This window comes from Python bivittatus, unplaced genomic scaffold (genome assembly GCF_059951505.1).
Source record: "Python bivittatus isolate LINGU-HERP-01145 unplaced genomic scaffold, Pbiv_v1 ctg000850_np1212, whole genome shotgun sequence".
Classification (NCBI taxonomy): Eukaryota; Metazoa; Chordata; class Lepidosauria; order Squamata; family Pythonidae; genus Python; species Python bivittatus.
This window is the reverse complement of record NW_028277112.1, coordinates 41,666,050-41,689,991: the sequence shown is the minus strand read 5'-3', so window position 1 is coordinate 41,689,991 and position 23,942 is coordinate 41,666,050. Positions and strand designations below refer to the sequence as shown.

General features: G+C 37.9%; 1 protein-coding gene across 9 annotated transcripts in view; it reads right to left on the bottom strand.

Annotated features, from left to right (window-relative positions):
• Window positions 1–23,942, bottom strand: part of KANK1 (KN motif and ankyrin repeat domains 1) — a 145,389-nt gene that overhangs the window by 64,214 nt on the left and 57,233 nt on the right. For 4 of the 9 annotated variants that reach the window (XM_025163801.2, XM_088130374.1, XM_088130375.1 and 1 more), the window contains 2 exons: window positions 17,694–17,747; window positions 71–182 (listed from right to left, as the gene is read on the bottom strand). In XM_025163801.2, the coding sequence (XP_025019569.1) occupies window positions 71–107 (37 nt within the window). In that variant the 5' untranslated portion in view covers window positions 108–182; window positions 17,694–17,747. Of the gene's footprint in view, window positions 1–70; window positions 183–17,693; window positions 17,748–23,942 lie in introns of those variants that run through there. The other 5 variants (XM_088130377.1, XM_088130378.1, XM_025163803.2 and 2 more) reach the window with 3 other exon arrangements.

The window sequence follows — 23,942 nt, the reverse complement described above, 5'->3', positions numbered from 1 at the left end:
AGAAAGTATTAGGCTCACTTTTCCTTCTAGAAGAAAAGAAGGATTACTCATTACTAAGGCAAAACTTTACCTGTAAAACTGCCATTAATATTCACTGAGTGGGCCATGTTTGCTCACTGGCAAATCCAGCACCTGATTGTTAGGAGTCATGCAAATCAAGCATCAAGTCCAAGGCATGCAACCTGAAATAAAGAAAGGGAAGTAATTATAACATTGCATTTAAAAAAACATTTCTTATAAAAGTCCCCAAAATACAAATTGCTATTCAAACCAGAAAGACTATGAAGTAGAAACTAAGAACAAAAAGAGTTCCTTTATTTTAATATGCTACCGTCTTGTCACCTTGGGAGTTAATATCATTCTTCTTACAATGAACCATGAACTGGACCACCCCATGCAGAAGTTAACACCATCTGTATAAACAACACCCACATCAATACACATCCCATGCATCTTTTAGTGAACAGGAGCAAATCTGCACCAGACATGCTATGAGTCTACTCATATCCTATGCTTAATTACATATTATATTAATCTATATTAAATGACCTCAGTAAGTTACACACAGAGATCGCACTACTGTACCAGCCACTGGGTCTTCACACAAATAGTTGCAGTGGTTTGGTTTCCAAAAAACTAACCCTTAACTAACTTACTGCACACCATAGTCACTGGTTTCTGGCAATCTGAAGTAACATGTGTCTTACATTTGGTTGCCAAGGCAAGAATGTTTCCAGTTACTCACATAAGGATTAACAGACGTGTAGGATAGTAATAGAGCTTCAACCATTTTATAGTTAACTGTTATGTGTGAATCCAGTCTATGGTTTTCATTGGATGGAAAACCAACAAGTCACTGAGTGTACTGGAGGAAATTGTTAAGTACACAAATTTTTCATTTAGTTCTTATACTTTTAATCTGTTGAATAATGAGAGTTCTTTTAATGGATTATCAAACAGTTAAAAGAATGAAAACAAAACAAATATATAGCACAGAAAAAGGAAACAACTAAAATTAAACCTACAAAACTCACCATCTTATTCTTCCTTAGCAGAGTTTCTGGAATATTATTACACTAAAATAATATAGTCTCTTTCTTTTTTTGGTTATTACCACTCTTTGAGGCTTGTTACAACACTGAATCTAGCAGAAAATAGGTGAAATTGAATGTTGATAAGATTATTAAAAAGAACAGATCTGCCAGAAATATACCACCCATATTATTTGAAGCAATGCTCAGGCTAGTGTTCTACACAGGGCTTTCCATAAATATATTCATAAATATATGCATGCTGAAGCTTAAAAATTGTCAGAAACAAGATATGCTAGAAAATTGAGTATTTCTTAGGACAATTCTTTAGGCTCTGTATCCTTATCAGTCCTATATTCTAATTGAGTCACACCTTCTTGAGATTACAGGGTTCTGGAAGACCTCTAGGCAAATGCAAGAACAAGTAAGGACTGGCTAAAACTGTAATTTTCTGCTGTTGAGATGGGGAAAGCATTCTTAATTCAGAAATCAGATCTCTACACTGTGCAGAGTGCTAGCACCCAAAGTTCTAGCATTTACCTCTTCTGGCAGCAGGTGAAATGTCACTAACTAGAACAAAGTCTTTTTCCACATACAGCCAAGGTTTTATTCTCCAACTCAACAAAATTGATGACAGTCCTTCAAGTTAAAAAAAGAAAAGAAAAAGAAAAGGAAGGGAGGGGGTTGACTCTGTTTTTCATTCAGCAGATGTCATTTAAAACTGTGGGAGAAGCCATCAAATCAAAAACTGCCAATGACTGGGCCCTCTCTACATCAAATTTAGTGGATATAATGCTTACCTGCATTTAATCCAATGAAGTGAGCAATAAAGCATTTTCTGAACTCCAAGAATACATGAATGGCAGGGGAGCTCTTCTCAGCATACAGACACATTTTTTTTTTAGCCATCCATCTTGCATGCTATAGGGTGTACAGTGGACACATGTGGTACAGAGCTATGCTGATGTGTTTAAAAACACAAACTTTCTAGCCCATCGGTCACTCACTTTCTAAAACTGACCACAGAGCTTTTGAAGGCTCACTGGGGTAACTCTGAAAATGGCTTTGCTTCTGTGTCTTTAGGTATACACTATCTATATTTGGAGGGGGGCATATCTATATAACTCGATATCCTTAAGCAAAGTAAAAGACAGATGGTTTCATTTTTTGTTTTGTTTCAGAGGGACAAAAACTCTGCATTCACATAACATGCCAAAGTGAGCTAAATGAATCACAGACTGCTCATTCACTGCACTTAATTATGGAAGCAGCCAGCAGCTGTTAACAATGCAGGTACGCTCGCCACTTACTGTGAGTCTGGGCAAACTACTGTAGTCATAATGTGAAAATGCATTTAAAACGTTATTACTGTATTAAGTATGCTTTTCCTAAAAGACACATAAGAATTGCAAGGTATAATTCTTTATGAACAATAAAACTTAAAGATACATTCAGCATCAAGAGAAGAACATAAAATTTAAAAATCTAAAATATTAAAGTAGTTCCATTTAAATGTAAGATTGGTTAAATACACTCTCTTCAATCATGGGAGGAAACTTGGAATTTCTCTGAAAATTTTCACTGAGAACTGAGCAAAATGCAGTTTATTTATTTTTATTTATTTCAAGATTTATAAGGCTGCCCAACTCAGACAGTATGACTCTGGGCAGTGTACAACATAAACACATAATAAATAAATAAAAAGAAAAACATTTACAATAAACAGACAATATATAAACACAAAAGAAAAATGTAAAATGGTGACCAAGCACACAACAAAGCAACCACAGGGAGGAGTCTCACTCAACTAGCCCCTAATGCTTAAAGGTTAAAGGTCTTAAAGGCTTTCCTAAAGACGAGAAGAGTTGTTTAAACAATCTCCCAACCCAAGTCTTTACCATTTATTGATTATATAGCACATTTCATATTGACATATATGTATGTGCTCCTATGCTAACTCATGTTATGTTATGAATGACAATTTTTAATGAAATGGCCTGTAGCAAATGGGATACTACATGTCAGAAGCTGCCTTTATACCAGGATGTCAGCTTAATTATAATATATAAGTACAGTGGTACCTCGAGTTACGAACGCCTCTGCTTACGAATTTTTCGTGTTACGACCAGCTCTGGCCCCAAAAATTTACCTCATGTTGCGAACCACCTCGAGTTACAAACTGGATCCGCGGCCATTTTCCCTCCCATGACATGTGGTCCGCAGCCATTTTCCGCCCCTGACACGTGGTCCGTGGCCATTTTCCCACCCCAACACGTGGTCCGTGGCCATTTTTCTGCCCCTGACATGTGGTCCGCGGCCATTTTTCCGCCCCTGACACGTGGTCCGCGGCCATTTTTCCGCCCCCGACACGTGGTCCGTGGCCATTTTTCCGCCCCTGACTCTCCCTCCAAGCAATAGCCACCTCCCTGTCCTCCACGCCAGAATGGATTAACGGTAATTACATTGAACCTTATGGGAAAATTTGCTTCCTGTTGCGACCAATTCGAGTTGCAACCAGAGTCACGGAACGGATTAAATTTGTAACTTGAGGTACCACTGTATACAATAAGTATTATCTATACAACAAACGGCTGAAGCTGTAAGTAAAATCTCATGGTCTATATACTTTCTTGAATTCAGATTTTTTAAAGCTTCATATATGAAACAAAGTAATTATTGTTCCCACTGAAACACAGCAAATACAGTATTTTTAGATTTTAACACAGATTTTTCCACACATATACCTTCTAAATATACAGTATTGGGACTATAATCACCAACATAAGGGGAGCATCAGGAGAACTGCCCCTTCATGGATCACTGCCTTATCATGGCGAAGGGGCTTGTGTAACAGTGAAGCCATGAGCTATGCCATGCAGGGCCACCCAAGACGGACAGGTCATGACAGAGAGTTCGGACAAAATGTGGTCCACTGGAGAAGGAAATGGCAACCCACTCCAGTATTCCTTGCCAAGAAAACCCCATGGACAATGTCAAAAGGCTAAAAGATATGACGCCGGAAGATGAGCCCCTCAGGTTGGAAGGTGTCCAATATGCTACTGGGGAAGAGCAGAGGGCAATTCCAAGTAACTCCAGAAAGAGTGAAGCACCTGGGCCAAAGCCAAAAGGACGTTCAGCTGTGGATGTATCTGGAAGCGAAAAGAAGGTCGATGCTGTAAAGAACAACATTATATAGGAACCTGGAATGTAAGATCTATGAACCAAGGCAAGCTGTGTGTGGTCAAACATGAGATGACAAGATTGAATATCAACATCTTGGGAATCAGCGAATTAAAATGGATGGAAACGGGTGAATTTAATTCAGGTGACCATTATATCTACTACTGTGGGCAAGAAACCTTTAGAAGAAATGGAGTAGCATTCATAGTCAGTAAGAGAGTGGGAAAGGCAGTAATGGGGGTACAACCTCAAAAATGAAAGCATGATCTCAGTGCAAATCCCAGGCAAAACATTCAACATCACAGTAATCCAAGTCTGTGCCCCAACCACTGATGCCAAAGAAGCTGAAGTTGACCAGTTCTATGAAGACCTACAACACCTTCTAGAACTAGCACCAAAAAATTATGTTCTTTTCATTATAGGGGATTGGAATGCTAAAGTAGGAAGTCAAGGAATAATTGGAATAACAGGCAAGTTTGGCCTTGGAGTACAAAATGAAGCAGGGCAAAGGCTAATAGAGTTTTGTCAAGAGAACAAGCTGGTCATAGCAAACACTCTTTTCCAACAACACAAGAGACGACTCTACACATGGACATCACCAGATGGTCAATACCGAAATCAGATTGATTACATACTTTGCAGCCAAAGATGGAGAAGCTCTATACAGACAGCAAAAACAAGACCAGGAGCTGACTGTGGCTCAGATCATGAGCTTCTTATTGCAGAACTTAGGCTTAAATTGAAGAACGTAGGGAAAACCACTAGACCACTCAGGTATGACTTAGATCATATTCCTTTTGAGTACACAGTGAAGGTGATGAATAGATTTAGGGGATTAGATTTGGTAGACAGGGTGCCTGAAGAACTATGGACGGAGGTCCGTAACATTGTACAGGAGGCAGCAACTAAAAACATCCCAAAGAAAAAGAAATGCAAGAAAGCAAAATGGCTGTCTGATGAGGAAAGAAGGAATGCAAAAAGCAAGGGTGAAAAGGAAAGATATAACCAACTGAATGCAGATTTCCAGAGAATAGCAAGGAGAGATAAGAAGGCCTTCTTAAATGAACAATGCAAAGAAATCGAGGAAAACAATAGAATGGGAAAGACTAGAGATCTCTTCAAGAAAACTGGAGATATCAAAGGAACATTTAGTGCAAAGATGGGCATGATAAAGGACAAAAAAGGCAGGGACCTAACAGAAGCAGAAGAGATTAAGAAGAGGTGGCAAGAATACACAGAAGAACTATACAAGAAAGATCTTTATGTCCCTGAGGTCCACGCTGGTGTGGTCACTGACCTTGAGCCAGACATCCTAAAGAGTGAAGTCAAGTGGGCCTTAGGAAGCATTACTAACAACAAAGCTAGTGGAGATGACAGTATTCCACCTGAGCTATTTAAAATACTAAAAGATGATGCTGTTAAAGTGCTGCACTCAATATACCAACAAGTTTGAAAAATGCAACAGTGGCCAGGGGACTGGAAAAAGTCAGTTTATGTTCCAATTTCAAAGAAGGGCAATGCCAAAGAATGCTCAAACTATCGCACAATTGCGCTCATTTCACATGCTAGCAAGGTTATGCTCAAAATCCTACAAGCTAGGCTTCAGCAGTACGTGAACCAAGAACTACAGGATGTACAAGCTGGGTTTCTAAGAGGCAGAGGAACTAGAGATCAAATTGCGAACATCCGCTGGATCATGGAGAAAGCACGAGAGTTCCAGAAAAACATCTACTTCTGCTTCATTGACTATGCAACAGCCTTTGATTATGTGGATCACAACAAACTGTGGCAAATTCTTAAAGAGATGGGGGTAACAGACCACCTTACCTGTCTCCTGAGAAATCTGTATGCGGGCCAAGAACCAACAGTTAGAACCAGTCATGGAACAACCGATTGGCTCAAAACAGGGAAAGGAGTACGACAAGTTTGTATACTGTCACCCTGCTTATTTAACTTATATGCAGAGTACATCATGAGAAATGCCAGGCTGGAAGAATCACAAGCCGGAATTAAGATTGCAGGAAGAAACATCAACAACCTCAGATATGCAGATGATACCACCCTAATGGCAGAAAGTGAAGAAGAACTAAAGAGCCTGTTGATGAGGGTGAAAGAGGAGAGTGCAAAAGCTGGCTTGAAACTCAACATTAAAAAAACTAAGATCATGGCATCTGGACCCATTAAATCCTGGCAAATAGAAGGGGTAGAAATGAAAGCAGTAACAGACTTCATTTATTTGGGCTCCAAGATCATTGCAGATGGAGACTGCAGCCATGAAATTAAAAGACGCTTGCTCCTTGGGAGGAAAGCTATGGCAAACCTAGACAGCATATTAAAAAGCAGAGATATCACCTTGCCGACAAAGATCCACATAATCAAAGCTATGGTTTTTCCAGTAGTAATGTATGGCTGTGAGAGCAGGACCATAAAGAAGGCTGAGCACCAAAGAATTGATGCCTTTGAACTGTGGTGCTGGAGAAGACTCTTAAGAGTCCCCCTGGACTGCTAGGAGGTCAAACCAGTCAATCTTAAAGGAAATCAACCGTGACTGCTCATTGGAAGAATTGAAACATTGGAAAAAGCAGCAGACATGATTAAGAACATAGCTTTTGGCAGGGTTTCATTTTACTACCCAGACAGTGTATTTCAAATCTGAAACAGTGCATAATTTGATAATAAAAGCAAGACTTGAAAAAGCTATGAAACCTAAGGACTTATTCGCACTGTACCCTTAAACTGCTCCTGTTCCAATTTGATGCCAGGTGAACTCTAAACCAGCTTAAGAAAATATTGGCAGCTGCCTTCCTGGCAGAAAATGTTGGGTGCCACAGTAGGGAAACTGTCCAAAGGTAACTGTGATAGCTGTCATACCTTTGTCCCTACATCTGACACATATCAATTTACCAGTAATATTATACTTTTGTGAATTTGACACATTCAGAACAAAACAAAATGACCCCTGAATGCAAATATCTAAATACACCAGCCATGCCATCTTGTGTGATTGGTTGAACAACTGGCAAGTTGCTGTGGAAGTGTCAAAACACACACACACACACACACAGGAAGAACACACATTAATCCTTGGAAAAACCTAAACAACTGAGGCATTCATAGCACAACTGTTTCACTTGTCTAGTTTTTATTTGCTCCATTACTATAAATCACCTTAAGAAAAGTGGGGTAGAATTGTGCTATATAAATCCAAGCTTTTTTTAATGCATCCTTTATTTATCTTATGCACAACAGAAGGACTAGTATTGCTACCAAGAAGTTATCAACTAATTTAGCAGCTCTCAGTTTTCCATTTAAATAATATTATATGGTCATTCCTTTAGAAAAAAAAATAAGGTTGTTACACAAAGGCAAGCAACTGCATAACAAATGGGTCCTAATTTTCTCCCCCACCCCCTTGGGTTTCCTTACTTGAAATTTGAATCATGTTATTCTAAAAGCTCTTTCCAACACATTTCACTCAATCTTATATACAGAATATATTCTATATTGTCTGTGTATCTGTTGAAACATCACTATATGCAACTCTTCATTCACATGAACATTTATCAAAAATTTTGGTAGCAGTTTAAGCCTGCTATACTCTGTTTCATTAAACACAGTATACATACAACCACCGTGCTGTACTTTTAAGCTAAGGTAGCCCGATCTCCCAAATTCCAATTTTTAAGTACTTGGCTGTATCAGATAGCATGTGGTGCTATTTGGATTCATCACAGCCTATTAGGAACTTTAAGAGCAATAGAAAAACCTACATCTCCCTAGAAAAATTATGTTGGGAACACTAACAAAGTATTTTTCTTCATGCATCTGATAAAATGACTTGTCTTGCACTAAAATTATTATCAAATGCATTCACTTTCAAAAGATACTATAACTGCTAACAATTACACTGTTTTGATTTATAAGGTGAAATTGTTAGCAGCACAAATTATGCCTAAGAAATCAAAATCCTATAAAAGTTTTAATTCAAGAAACTTGTTCATTTGGGATGGGGGGAAGACTATGGTCTCCAAAATCATAAAACCTCCCCCCTCCAACTAATATATTTCTTGCACTACTGAAAGTCGGAAAACAAAATTTTCAGTATTTCTGCTTATTTCTTTCCCAGACATTTTTGAAACTGGTACTCCCCTTCCACTCACACACTTTTGAATTCAACCCATGTTTTCACAAGTGAAAGCAGCAGCAACCTATACTTTGAAGAAGGAAAAAGCAACATCTTTCTTGTTTTTCTGTCAAACTCTATTTTCTAAAGAATAAACAGCCACTCACAGTGATTCATTAACCACAATTTTCAGTGAAAAGGGTACCTGGTATTTTTAAGCCATACTTTTTTTTAGTGATCTGTGTTCCATTTACTTCAAAGCATAAACCCTACTTACCAGTTCACTTACCAGTCCCCATGTCAGGGGGAACTTTTCCAAAGTATCTTAATCCATGTTTGCTTCCTATCACAAAGCAGTTTTATCTATGTGATCACAAGTGCTCTAGAAATAGTTCAACTATACAAAATATAGATGAATAAACTGCATAGATTTGTACTATAAAACTAAAATTGAATTAATATTTAATTCCTGACCAATAAATGCTAGAGATTGTTCCTTCTAATAGGGAAGCTAAATATTTGACTCTCAGTTTGCCAGCAAATTATAGCTATTAAACTGTAAGGAAAGCAAAAGCATTAGATATTATTTCTCTTTAATTTACAAAAGCAACAGAAACAGCCTTATAAAATGCTGAAGACACTTTAGGAGGGCCATACAGATGTTTGGGGGGGCAGATCCAGGACTTTGGAAATAACCAGACCTACCCAAAGTCAAAGTAGGGTAATAAGTGTTTCTGATTCTGACATGCAATTCAAGGAAGGAGAGTTCTGACTTCCTATTATCTAACAAAGAATAAATATGTATACATTTATGGCTATATGTTAATTTTTTAAAATAAAAGTAGGATGGAATTTGCTGGCAATTTAAATAATTAATAAGCATGAAAGCACATCATACTTCATAAAAAAGGGGACAGGGATTTTCAAGCCATTCTTTTAAAATCTTTTTTTTAAGTGTCTACTCTTTTGAGTATATTCTTAAGTACATTACATTCTTCAGTAAGAATATGATGAAATTTGCAACAAAATGGTTATAAGAAACATCAATGACGGTTCAGACTCACAGATTGAGGGAGCTCTATGGAAAAGAAGGGGTGCTGTTAAGGATGGTCCTTCTACATTCAAAGGGATGTTTATCAAAGATGGGGAGAGGTCACATTTCTCTTCTAAGGATTAGAAAAATGGTAACCAATTTTGTAGTAAAATGGTAAAAATAAGGATATCTCTTCCAATTTCTAAACACCATTTCCAGAATGCTGGGCAACATGTTGTGTTCTGACTGGAAAGTTATTGGAACGATCAATGGTGGTCATTCTGAGTTGAGGACAGATCTGTTGATTACTGAATTCAATCCCATTCTTATCGCCATAGTATTTTTCATGAAGTGGAAACCTTTTTTCCCCCTTTTTTGTCATGTTTGCTTCACTGTTGCCATTAGCAGGTCAAGTTTAGATGATAACTTTGCAATTTGGGACAGGACCCGTGTGTTTACAGCCATATCCTTGTTTACATGCCACTCTGTTTATTCTGAACTAACTTGGAATTCAGGTCTTGTCCTCGTCTGATACATAGTCTTACTTTCAAAAAAGAAAGGGCAAATCATCTAAAACAATCAGAAATCAGGCAGGTAATGAACTCTTAAGATCATTTCATGAAAATAATTTTGTACTATCAACTGTAAATACATCAGAGTAAAAAAAAACTTCTACAAGCCCTGTTTTGGAAACATCCTACAGGTATCCTTTTGTTAGAAAGTCTTGACTATTTTTTACAAAAATAGAAGAATGCACCATCTTCAGAGATATTGATACTGTCTTTTAAAAGGAGGGGGAAGAAACACATGCCAACAAACAAGGTGGGACAACCAAACGGTGCTCACACTCATTTTCTATAATATTTGAATGATAGTCTGAAGGAGTACATGCCTGCCTACAAATCTGTCTACACAAGCACTCAAAAAATAGCTTAACTGATAAGCAGAGCCTCAGGTATGTGAGATTTCCTAGTTTCTCATAGGAAGATGTTTCCTACAGAAGTAAGTGAAGGATGATGGCTGAGCTCACAGAATAAGGTGGACGCCTAAAAACAGAAGTCTGCCTGGAAGGTAAACCTGAAGAACTGGAAGGAGGTATAATGGCTGGCAATCTAAGACAGAGTTAGGCAACAATTGTTGTTGAAGATTTCTTGTTGGTTTTAGTACAGAGCAGTGTTGCCTGGTGATTCTGAGACAGTGTTGTGCTATTGAAGAGTTTATTTATTTATTTAAAATACGTATATGGCTGCCCATTTCAAAACCATAACTCTGGGTGGCTCACAATCACAATATAAAAACAACATGCAAAAAATAAAAACAAAAAACAGTAAAATAATACCTGGCACCACACCCAAATTCCCTTGATGCAACTCATAATACTCTCTTCCAACTCCAGCTTCACCCTACCCCAGCACTTAGGGGAAAAGCAAGCTCTTCGAGACTTTCCGGACAGTTAAAAAGATAGGGGACTGGTGGATCTCAAAGGGAAGGTCATTCCATAGGGCAGGAGCTGCCACAGAAAATGCATGCTTCCTAGGTCCTGCTAGATGGCAAGATTTAAGGGAGCTGCTGGTTTGATGAGCGCCTGAGTAAGACTCTTGAATGTTTCTGACTGTGGGGATCTGAAGTGCCCCTGAAGAATTAGGGACCACTGTGGACAAAACTCCTCAGCAGAGAAAACTATGGGGGAGGCAGAATAGAGAAAAGATCATGTTCTACCAGCTCAAATGGCTGCTGCCAGCCTGAGAGAAAAAGAATGAGCACCTGTATATATAGTCCCAGTAGGAAGAAAAAACATTTTCCAAGTCATTCTAAAAATCAAATTGTGGTAGGTTATCAGCCAAGCAGAGAATGGAATCTAGTTGTACATATAACCTGCCAAGAAAAGCAGCAAGAACTGAAAGTAAATGGTGTTTGATATCTTAATAAAAGAGAAAAACAATGCACAAGAGATGTTTTGCTTTGTGTCTTGCATTAAATCCTGTGAACTCACAAAAACTCTTTGACAATTTGGATGTGATTTTTTTATCAGCATTTAATTCAGCCTTCTGCAAACTGTTAAAAGTTCCACAGGTATTGGACTTCCCTTTCCATAATTTCATCTGGGAATTATGACAGATGTAGTACTACATATCTGTAAAACATTAGTTGGGGATGACTGCCTTGCTCCATTTTCTAATTATTGCTAAAATGTTTTGCCAGCTGTACTTAAAGAAAAAAGGATAATTATTCTTTACACCTTAACATTAAAATGCTTCTTTAACTTTTTAAATCTTGTCACTACTAAATGGCAATCGCCTTACCATTATCTTTAAAAACATTAGTTTTTAATTAGTATTTGTGTATCTTAGTATTAAAACATTTTATAGGAAAAATTGAATTACTATAGCATTATGGTGTTACAGCATGATGTCACTTTTACTAACAAAACATTCTAACCTGAAAAGCATTTCAGCTCTGAAAGAGCATTTAAAAATAAACAGGGTGATAAATAGCATCCACTACCACAAGGATTATTACAGTAGATGCTATTTAAAATGTGCTGAGCATCAAATATCTGCTCAAGTGAACGGAAACATGCCCATCCTCTTCCTCCGTAGCTAAATCACACCTATTATTCTACAAACTAGGAACTACAAACAGAAAGGTGGTGTTATTTCTAATTCTACCTATAGCTTACAACCAAAGAGACTGAATTGGTAGTCCTAAGAGCCACCCAACTGGGAGTAGCCTAACTTTGTCAGATTTTCTTTACAAAATCCAAGTTTCGCAGAACAAGAACTGTTGTGTTTTAAATTCTGTTTACAGTCAGAAAAAATAATAGTCATGACATTCTTTGTCCCATCTCCAAGATCAGCTTGCAGTCCAGACAGCAACCGCATAGCTGAAGTATGATTAGGTGGTCAGATTTAGTAATGATCAAATACTGGCTTTGCTCCCTCTCCTACACACACTCATTCTATGGGGAACAATTGTAGAGGATATAAATAACAAAATTGTCAGCTCCTTACCTTAAAGCTACATGCCTGGTACATTCATATACTATGCCGCAAAAAAACCAACCAGTGGGTAGAGGTAGGAAATTTTCCAGGTTATATCTACCTATTACCAGTCCCAGGCAGCATAATTAATGGCAAATGGCTATTGGAGTTGTAGCCTCAAATATGTGGGAGGTACCTAGTTGCCCCCCAATGTATTTCATTTGATTTTATTTAATCTGTTTCTATACTGTTATCCATGACAAACAACATCTTGTATATTTATATGTTACATATGTATTAACATTTATTTTGGCTGCCCAGAATCACTTGTTGATATGGGCTGCCATAAAGATTGAATAAATATAAATATAAATAAATATACTTTAGAAAAAAAAACCCAGAACTTTAACATATAATGTAGACAGACACACACACACAAGAAACCTCCAAAATTGATCAAATAACCCTTTGAATCAGCTTCTATTTTAATACAGCATAAGTGGATAATTAGAGATAATTAGTATTTCATATTTTAATGTGGAATGTACTTATATCTAAGCACAGTGTAGATAGACATCTATATTGGAATTGCAATATTCCAGATCATAATAATGTTCTGTAAAGACCATCATTCTGCAGGAAACCCAATCCTTTAAAAGACTCTTACAATAAACAGAGGCAACACGTAAGTTACAAAGCATTACATATAAACAATTATGTTCAAAAAAAATATCACATCTTGAATATTTTATTTAAAAAACTGTCCACAGCATTTCAAAATGAGATGCCTAAATTCTTAATTAATTGGAGTCAATGGTAAATAAGTACCTGAAAGTAAATATTCCTTTTAAGTTACCAATTGATTAACAATTTTATGTCATTCCCCCACTTCTGGTTTGAATTTTCTATACAGAGAAAATAAACTTTTAGACTATATTAAATATGAAAATACCATTTTAAAAAACCACTACATTTCCACAGCATTTGGGATCAGCATTTGCTGTGTTTGTGAAAATATAGAAATAAGGTGTGATATCCATACAATGGTATTTTCGCTGAAATCCAAAACCTTCTATCTGAAGGTTGCATGAATTAAGTGGAGCAGTAAGATGGGAGGATACCCACTGCTTGATGACAAACCTGATGCCAGCAGTTAACCACTGCTGAAGCTTAGCAAGTAAAGTGGCCAGGATGGCACAGAATTTAAAGGGGTTCCAGGAAAACTGGGATGAAACAAAGCAGCTGGGGAGAGTAGGTAGCCAATGAATGGAATGGCTGCTGCAGTGCCAGAAACACTGCTGATGTCATTTCTTGTCCATGTTGGGAGGGATTGTCTAAGTAAACAAAGAAGGTCAAAAACCCTGAATGAGGAAGACTTCCAGTTGTGAATGAGACAAATAGTTGTTTAAACAAGATTCTTTTTCTGTATCAGCCACTATCACTGAGACAGAATTGAGCCAGGAGAAATGGAACAATGCTAGGCAAGATTTGCCACCAGACAGGCTTGGAGAAATTTTAGCCAAGTTTTTGAAGTAAAATAAGCTTCTGTGAAATCAACCAAACTACATTTTCTTGCCTAAATGGTGGCTCTGATGTGATTCGTCCCATGGAAGGAAGGGTACTAGAAAAAACAATCCCTTATTAAGGCCTTTTCATTAGGCTGACTCAAAGTTGAAAAACATTCACAAAGTTTTCATTCCTTTAGAACTGATTTTGACATTTGATATTGAACATGTTCCTTATGTTGCTGGTTTGCGTCATTTTTAAAATTTCTTATATCTAAGCAAAATTGCTTCTGAACATGACAATGAAATATACTCAAATCAATGTTAGTCCCTATATGGCTAAAAAGGCATGGGTTAAGCTGCAGCAAATTACATTCACAAAAGTTATTTAAAAGCCAAAGCTCCAGTTCTATGCTGATATTAGCAAACATACTATTTCAGGCATGTTCTGTATATTTATGTACATTCCCAACTCTAACCAGATACCCATTCCTCACCAAAGTTCAGTTCTAAAGGTCAGATTTAATTGCATGACAATGCTGGTGAAGACAAAATCAGAAGATTACTACTTGCAGTATACATTGGCAGCAAAGTTCCCAAATCAGGATATATTACTTCTTTCTATATTTATTAAATAGAAAGACATTTAAATAAATTTATTTTCAACCAAGTCAGTAAATGAAGACAAGGAACACAATGTGTTCTTATTCTCAGCTAACTATTACATGAAAAGATTCTTCCTGTTTATCAAGCTTTTTCTGAAAAAAATATTTTTATAAAATAGGCACTGTACTGTTCAAGCAACTATCTCTACAATATAGCATCAAACTGGCTTTCGTGTGTTTTCGCAGAGTTTAGCTTAAATAAGAGACTAAGCCAGAATTCTTCAGAACCTCTACCAAAATTAGTTGAGTGCTTCAACTATGATATCTAAATTGCTGCTTTCCTAATATGCTAGATTTTCAGGGCCAAAAGAAAGACTGGTTTCAGATTCTACCTACTTAAAGAAACAAAAGGAGAAAGATCCCAATTTGAATCAAACAGTCCATAAATTACAGGTGGCATTTCTTTGTGTTTAACAGTCCCTGCTGGCAGAAGGAACAAAATGGGTGTAATCAGGTAGTCCACTTGCTCATGGTAATTATTCCATTGCCAGTAAAGTACAAAATAAACAACAATACATAGTTCTTTCATCAGGTTGTGGTAAAAGCATGCAAAAAAATTTTAGTCTGAGGAAAATCTGTTTGTAGCTTTTAATAAAGCTTTTAATAAAGCTTCATTATATACTTACCTTTATGCTTTCCAACAGCTAATACTTATTATGTAATAAGAAAAAATTAATTGCATTAATTCAGTCCTGTTAATCATCATGGTATCACTGCAGTTGAATTTGTTGGGAAAGTTCTGCAAACTCACTGTATTGTTAACTTACCACACCCAGAGGCATGCATGTATTAAGTTAAAAATTAAAACAAAAACCTGTCCTCTTCCCCACCCAGTAGAACTCTATATATCATATATTCCTTCATTTTCAATGAAAAGTTCCTATTCAATAACAAAGACTTGTTCTTTTAAGTATTGCAATAGGTCCCCCTAGGTTGCATTTTTTATCTTCTATTGACATTACATTTCCAAATAATAAAAAGTATTACCCTGACATATCTAAAGAAAGCAGGCAATTGCACCTATTTCATCCTTTCCAATCTTGTAGTCAAAGGCCAAAGAAAACAAACATCCAAACCCAATTTATGAAAAATAAGTTTGCCTAGTCAATCATAAGGAGAATAATGACAGGCTCAACTCCAGTGAGCTGGGGAATGATGGAAACTGTAGTCCAATTCTGTTGGACAATAACAGATTGAAGAATTTTAAAACATTACAGACAAGTAGTAAAATAAGTACACCAAATCTTTGATCACATGGATACAGGTTTATTGGCTAGACTCTAATAAAAACAATTACACCATAGTCATGGCATGCTGCAAGGTGAACTGAGAATATACAGGTGTAGGCTTTCACACCAGTATCTGTTGAGCAGTATTGGGCTTCAGGGCTGAGTGACCATGGTCTAGAGAACAGGTTTCCTGACATTTTACCAGCAGCTGGTATCTTCAGAGACAAAGTAACCTACCACATAAACTACAGGCAACTGAACAGGAGCTGACTGGGCTCCTCTTTATAACCATGTGTCTTGATTTCTGATTGGCCTTTGGCCAAGCTGGTTTCTGATTGGTGCACGCTGGTGAGGGTTGGTCTCTGATTGGTTCTTTGTGTCCAATCCTGACTGTTTTGGTGGTGTTGGTTCCTGATTGGTCCTTTGTTCATGCCAGCTTCTGATTGGTCATTTTTGCAGTGCTGGTTCCTGATTGGTTCTTGGTTTGTGCTGGGTTATGGTGGGTTAGTCTAAGCAGCTGAGTCTTGATTGGGTCCTTGTCCAGGCAAGTTTCTGATTTGCCCATTTTTGGGAGCTGATTCCTGGTTGGTCCTGTTTTGGGGCAGGATCTTGGTGTGGCATAGGCAGGTAACCAGGCTTTGTTAATTTTCAGACTTTCTTCTTTGTTGTTGAAGCTTTTGGGATGTTTGTGGATCTCAATAGCTTCTCTGTGCAGGTGTATGTAACAGTTTGATGTTGTTACCTACTCAGTTGCCTGTGATCTACATAGCAGATCACTTTGCCTCTGAAGATGCCAGCCACAGTTGCTGGCAAAATGTCAGGAAATTTGTTCTCCAGACCATGGTCACTAAACCCTGAAATCTAACATTGCCCAAGATTGAAATGAGAACTTCCATCTGAACGTCTTTCAGCAATTGACTGAGAATTATTTTCATTTGTATGTAGCATGTAACTATTGTATATAACTTTTTATCTGATCATTTGTGGAAAACAAGAATGCCTTCAGAGAAACTAGATGTAAGTGCTTTTTATAAAATAGGAGCTTTTCCCCTTTAGGGTTATCAAATAATAGTATACCTAAACAAAAGCAAGTAGATTGGTATTCATGGCTACAGTGGAAAGATCTGCTTTAAAATTAAGAGCTCCTTATAGTATTGACTATAGTGTATAAGACAGAATCCTAATAGCCTCTATTTTAGTTATATTAATACCAACCAGACAGATGAAATCTAACATTGTGCAAATGAAGTCCATTTTCTAGTGAGACTTTATCCTCTCCAAGTCCCTATTGTCCTCCCTCAGTTCTATTTCAGGATGCCCCTCTAGAGCTGACTGAAGGGTTCCAAGTTAATCATTTATTCTGTTCCACTAATCTGACTGGTTTCACATACCACATTCAAGGACAGGACACTAGGCCAATATTCCACAGTGTGAAAATTCAGACATCATCTCATCATGAAAACTGAAAGACTACCATCTTCCATATTAATATTTAGGGAGTAGAAGCCAGATGTGAGTAAGAGAAAAGTACATTTACAATACTTTTGTACAATCCTACAAGAAAATGCCTTCTTTTGCTAACATTTAGTATGAAAGATACAATTCCAACCAAATCCATAAGGCCACTATAAATATACAATCTAGACACTGATTTGTCCCTCAGACAGGTTAAACACACCTTTTTGATTATATACCTTTCTGAATCTTTGCTCAAGAACAGGAAAACAGAAAGAATATTTTCAACAATTTCAGAATACTTCTGTACATTTAAAAATTGTATTTTCCCTAATATCAGAAGTATTGTCCTGATATTAAGCAGTAGATCATCATTTAAAATCTTTCCTTATTCAGCAATATACACTATTAATTCAGCACTATACTGTACACTACACTAATCCTTGTAATGTTAATATTATTTAGTCTTGATCTAAGATCAAGTTCCTTACCTGCTGCCATCACAATGGAACAAGTCTGAGGTTGGATGGATAGTGGGGGTATCGCTAGAGTAAGAGAAATACAATGGTTAACTAATAAAATATAGTTACTGAATTCTGAAAAAACACTCACACTTTGCTAAGTATATCTGAAAGTTACTATATGATAACTAAAGCAAGCTGGCCTAACAAGCTATTGTCATAGGAGCCTCAAAATTCAACAGAGGCGAATATGTGTAGCTCAGGGTTGAACTGTGGAGTCTTTGCAGTTCTCTGAGCTTGGTTCTTTTCTTGCAAACATTTCATTATCCAGCTAGGTAACATCTTCAGTGCTAGAATGGGATGGGGTTTGCTCTCTGTTTATATGCTGTGGCATGCCCTGCCAGTGTGGGTGGGGCTGGAGTTTTGTTGTGTCCCTCTGGTAGTTCCTTGATTTTGTCACTGCTTGATTGTGTGCCTGGTGGTAACCTCTGCTTATCTGGGTGATGATTGCTGGTGAGGAGATGTTCCGGTCTTTTGTTTTCTTTTCTATTGTCTCTTTTGAATAGTTCAAAAGTTCACATATCTCTATGTGCCTGTTGATGGCTGCCTTGTCTGAATATCAAGCTTCCAAGAATTCCCTTGCATTTTTGGATTTAGCTTGGTCTAAAATGCTGACAGTTTCCCAGTTAAAACTATGGTTAAGTCTGTCCATGTGTTGTGAGATTAAGGAGTTTTCATCATGTCTTCTGACTGCTAGTTGGTGTTCATGGATGCACTCTGCCAGCCTTCTGTCTGTCTGTCCTACATAGTGCTTGTTACAGTCCTTGCACTGTATGTTGTAGATGACTCCTGTTTTTTCTTCTTGTGTCACTGGGTCTTTTGGTTTACTTAAGATATTTTGGAGGGCTTTAGTTGCTTTGTGTGCTACAGAGATGCCATGTGGTTGTAATAGTCTGTTGGTGGTTTCTGAGACGTTTCTGATGTATGGCAATGTGATCCTTTTCATAGCTTGTGTTGGTTGTGTTGTAGTAGGTTGAGTAGCCAGGCACTTTTTGATAAAGTTGCATGGATATCCATTTTGTTGGAAGATGTTGTATAGGTGGTCTGTTTCCTTTTTCTGCTGTTCTGGGTTGCTGCAATGCGTTTGTGCTTGCTTGAATAATGTTCTTACACAGCTCACACTGCCATACATCAGAAACATCTCAGAAGTAGCACAAGAAGAAAAAACAGGAGTCATCTACAACATACAGTGCAAGGACTGTAACAAACACTATGTAGGACAGACAGACAGAAGGCTGGCAGAGCGCATCCATGAACACCAACTAGCAGTCAGAAGACATGATGAAAACTCCTTAATCTCACAACACGTGGACAGACTTAACCATAGTTTTAACTGGGAAACTGTCAGCATTTTAGACCAAGCTAAATCCAAAAATGCAAGAGAATTCTTGGAAGCTTGGTATTCAGACAAGGCAGCAATCAACAGACACATAAACAGCATCTACATACTATTCAAAAGAGACAATAGAAAAGAAAACAAAAGACCAGAACATCTCACCAGCAATCATCACCCAGATAAGCAGAGGTTACCACCAGGCACACAATCAAGCAGTGAACAACACCCTAATCAAGGAACTACCAGAGGAACAAAACAAAATTCCCACCCCCACCAACACTGGCAGGGCATGCCACAGCATATAAACAGAGAGCAAACCCCATCCCATTCTAGCACTGAAGATTTTACCTAGCTGGGTAATGAAATGTTTGCAAGAAAAGAACCAAGCTCAGAGAACTCCAAGGACTCTACAGCCTCAAAATTCATTCACCTTATACAAAAAATGATACTGGAAAAACACCAGTTAAAGCTATCCCTCACTCCATGCTTCTTTGTCATTCTAAGAAATTACTTAGAAAGTAATGAAATGCAAAAACTGAAGCTGTATCTTGACAAAAGAACATTATTTTAACAGGCTATACTTTTAGTTCAAAGCCTACCATTTTTTTAAACCTAACATACAATTTATCTGAAAGCAGTATCTAATGCATCTAGCACAATGCCTGGAATTCCATAATCAAAATAAGAAACCAGCATCTCAGCAAACACTAAAGCTGCAGTTTATACCCATAGAACCAGCACGTTAAAAACAACAGTACACATCCTGCAAGGTTCTGCAGCTCTTATTTATAAAAACTAATATTCTTTATATTTTTGAAAATGCAATGGATTTGTCAGGACTTATTAAGGAAGTTTTAGGACTATTTGGAGGCAAGCACACCACTGCATAAACCTTGTTGTTCAAATGGACAACAAGAGATAAATGTTATGTAATAACGCAGTTATTCCAAAATAATTTCAAACCCATATTCACCACTCCAACTTAGATCAATTTAGGATCTTTCTGAAATATTAAAATATGGTTAAAGATTTAACATACATTCATGTAATTGCAACTAAAGTGATAGTGTTTGCTTACCAACTTTCTATTTTAATTGTAATGGTTAGCATAAGTTCACTATTCCCTGGAAAAGTCTACATTAAAAAGGAATCTAAATAAATAACCAAGTATAAAATTAAGAAGTTACTAGAATTGAAGGTTCTAGTAATTGCAGTTACACACTGAACTGAAAAGTTGTTCATCTTACTACATTTCCTACATAGTCACTTCTAAGATTTATTTATAAATATGACTCCAATCATGTGAAGTTATTTTCAGCTGACCCTGAATTTATTTTTTAATTCACAACCCAGAGTAGTTCCATCATTTTAAACTGCTTTTTATTTTTAATAACAGGATATTTAATTGTATTATTTTTGGCATTTTCTTAATTGAACAAAACAGCATATATCAATTCTCTTAAATAATAAATTATAGCCATCCAATTTCTCACCTCTATGGCTTGGATTCTCTTTCGTATGTCAAAATATTGTATCAAAAAGAGAGCACTTTCCTGGTTCTGGGTTAAAGCTTACTTGCAAGTAGTCACCAGCAGTTCAAATGCTTACTCACAACTCAGTGGCAAGATCATATATCATATTCCCCTAAAATTGTATATTGAATAACCTCACCCGAACCTATGCTACACTGCTACACTGTTACCAAACGAATTTATCAGTAATGGACAGAACTCACACTTTTAATACATTGCCACCCCATCCAAATGACAATTATTTCCATTCTATTTGCCAATATTGTATCTCAAAAATACCAACCTTCTAATTGCCAAGAGCCCCTCCCTGAGAAATCATTTATCAAGCGAGCTCTCACATTTATTGGCTTCATTCTTAGATATCAGTTACCAGCTAGAATAAAGTGTGCATAAGATCAGCAGTTCTGCAAAGCCTGTTCTTCCATCCTCTTCTCAGAGCTCTCTAAACATACAAAAAGATAGAACATATCAAATGGCTCTTTCTATCCCATCTATGATTCCGCTGACCCTCAGTCTCTCTTGCAGGCAGAAACAAGTCCCCAGTGACATGTACAGAACCTGCAGAGTTGGATGCACATAAAGTTCACTATTTTTGGCTGAACTTGCAATCACTGGGGGGGGGTGTGTGTGAAACCAATGGGTAAAATCTTCTTCTCTTTCAATGCTATGGCAAACACATGGAAATCAAATCTCACCTTTTTATCATGAATGTATAATCAGTGATTTAAATGTTAGACCTTTATACAGCACTGGCACCAAGCTATCTTCCAACCATCTTTTCCAACTGAAACCAACCACTCAGTGCAATCATTTTGGGAGAAGCTATTTGTTACTGTATTTCATGAGGTACAGAAAGCAGAAGCCAGGAAATGTTTCATTATCTTGTCATCATATTATGCCCAACTTCACTTTGGAAATCTGACTGTTCCCCTCCCCCCCCCCACAATGGTAATGGCCTTTCAGAAATTGGTGAAGATTAAGTTTTCTGGAGATCCTTCAATGATTTAATGACATTTTTTATGTGATATTATGAAACTGTTGTTATAATTTTAGGAATTGACTATTTATTTATTACATTTAATACAGATTATATTTTATTACTGCTTTAATTCTTGATATGGTTTGCTGTTGTAAGCCTTTGTGAATCTGAAGGAATTTAGTTAATATATTTAATAAGTAAACAAGCAAGTAGAATGTGCAAAATGTTCAACCACAGAATATTTCAACCTTGGAAAGGTCTATTTTAAGCTGTCCCAAATGTGGCTCAACCTCAAAATGGGAATGGTACAACACTGGAGACCCCAGTTCAGGGTTGAAATGTTCTGTCACTGAATATTTTATGCAGTCCTGTCAACACAGTACAGCCAGCCTGAAACAGGCAGGCCACTGACTAGAGAAACTCTTAAATTCTGCTATTTAAGACTGATATAGTTTCAAAAACATTGACGTTGATATCATAACATAGTCTAGTAATAACCAGCATAGCAAAGGCTATGAAAAAACATTGTCTTACTTCTGACAATCCTAAATATAATAGGATTTGTATACAGAATCTGTACATGGACGAACCACAATCCAGGAAGTTCATTATTCAAATCTTAGTTCTTCATGGATTTATTGGGTGGCCTTAAGCAAATAAACAGTATCTCAATTTTTACATGTTTTTAATAATATAGACTACATGAACTGTTTCATAACTGTTTTAAGAAGTTCTGATATGCACACTTCACTATGTATATCATACTCAAGCTACTTCAGTTTTAAGGAAAAGTCACTAAGTATTAATGTAAGTTGTAGAAAATGTCTACTAACTAAATAATTTTAATCAAATTAAATTAAGGCAAGAACAATAATGACAAGAAAGCTAGGAATGTATTTATTTATTTATCATATTTATATAGCCACCCATCTCACATGAGGTGACTCTGGGTGGCGTACAACAATTAAAAAGAATAAATACATAAAAACAATTATAAATAAAAAACTATAAAAACACACAAAATAGGAAGGGATAAAATTAATAAAGGAGCCATCGCAAAATCTCCCTGGTCCCCTGGGAGCCCCAGGCCTGATCACAGCCAGGTCTTGAGGGACTTGCAGAATGTTAAAGGGGATGAAGCTAATCTCACTTCTGTTGGGAGAAGATTCCACAAGGCGGGTGCCGCCTCCTGGGACCCACCAAATGGGATTCTCTGGCAGACGGGACCCACAGCATGCCTCCTCTGCCAGACCTGATGGGACGGGCAGATGTAATCAGGGAATGGCAGTCACTCAGCTAACCTGGCCCCATGCCATGAAGGGCTTTAAAGGTCAAAACTAGCACCTTGAATTGGACCCGGAAGTAAACTGGCAACCAGTGCAGCTCACCGTGCAGAGGTGTAACATGTACCGCCCTAAGGGCACACATAATTGCCTGCCCCGCTGCATTTTGCACCAGCTGAAGCTTCCAGATATTCTTCAAGGGGAGCCCCATGTAGAACGCATTACAGAAATCCAAATGGCAGGTGACTAGGGCATGAGTAACAGTGATTAGGTCTCTCTGATCTAGGTATGGGCGCAACTGGCGCACAACACGAAGCTGTGCAAAGGCCCTCCTAGCCACGACTGCCACCTGCTCTTTGAGCAGGACTTGCGAGTCCAGGAGGACCCCCAGATTGTGCACAGGGTCTGTCTGGGGCAGTGCAACCCCATTCAGTACCAAAGTTGGCATAGCTGGAGCACCAGAAGGCCCCAAAACCCACAACCACTCAGTCTTGCCAGGGTTCAGTTGAAGCCTGTTGTTCCCCATCCAGACCCTCACAGCCTCCAGGCATCGGGATAAGACATTCACAGCATTGCTTAATTTGCCAGGGGCAGAGATGTATAATTGGTATCATCAGCATACTGATGATACCTTACCCCATGGTGACAGATGAGCTCACCCAGCGGCCTCATGTAGATGTTAAATAGGAGGGGGGAGACCCCCAACCCTGTGGCACCCCATATAACAGGGGCCAAGGGCAGGATCTCTCCTCCCCAACCACCACCGACTAGAATCGGCCCCAGAGGAAGGAGGTGAAGCAGCACAACACAGTGCCACCCGCCAATCCTCTGAGCCAATCCAGAAGGATACCATGGTTGATGGCATCGAAAGCTGCAGAGAGGTCAAGCAGGGCAAGGATGGATGCACAACCCCCATCCTGCCCTCGCCAGAGATCATCCAAAAGTGTGACCAATGCTGTTTCCGTCCCATACCCAGGCCTGAATCCCAACTGAATGGAATCCAGATCATCCGCTTCATCCAAGGTCCTCTGAAGCTGTTGTGCAACCACCTTCTCAATCACCTTCCCCAAAAAGGGGAGGTTAGATACT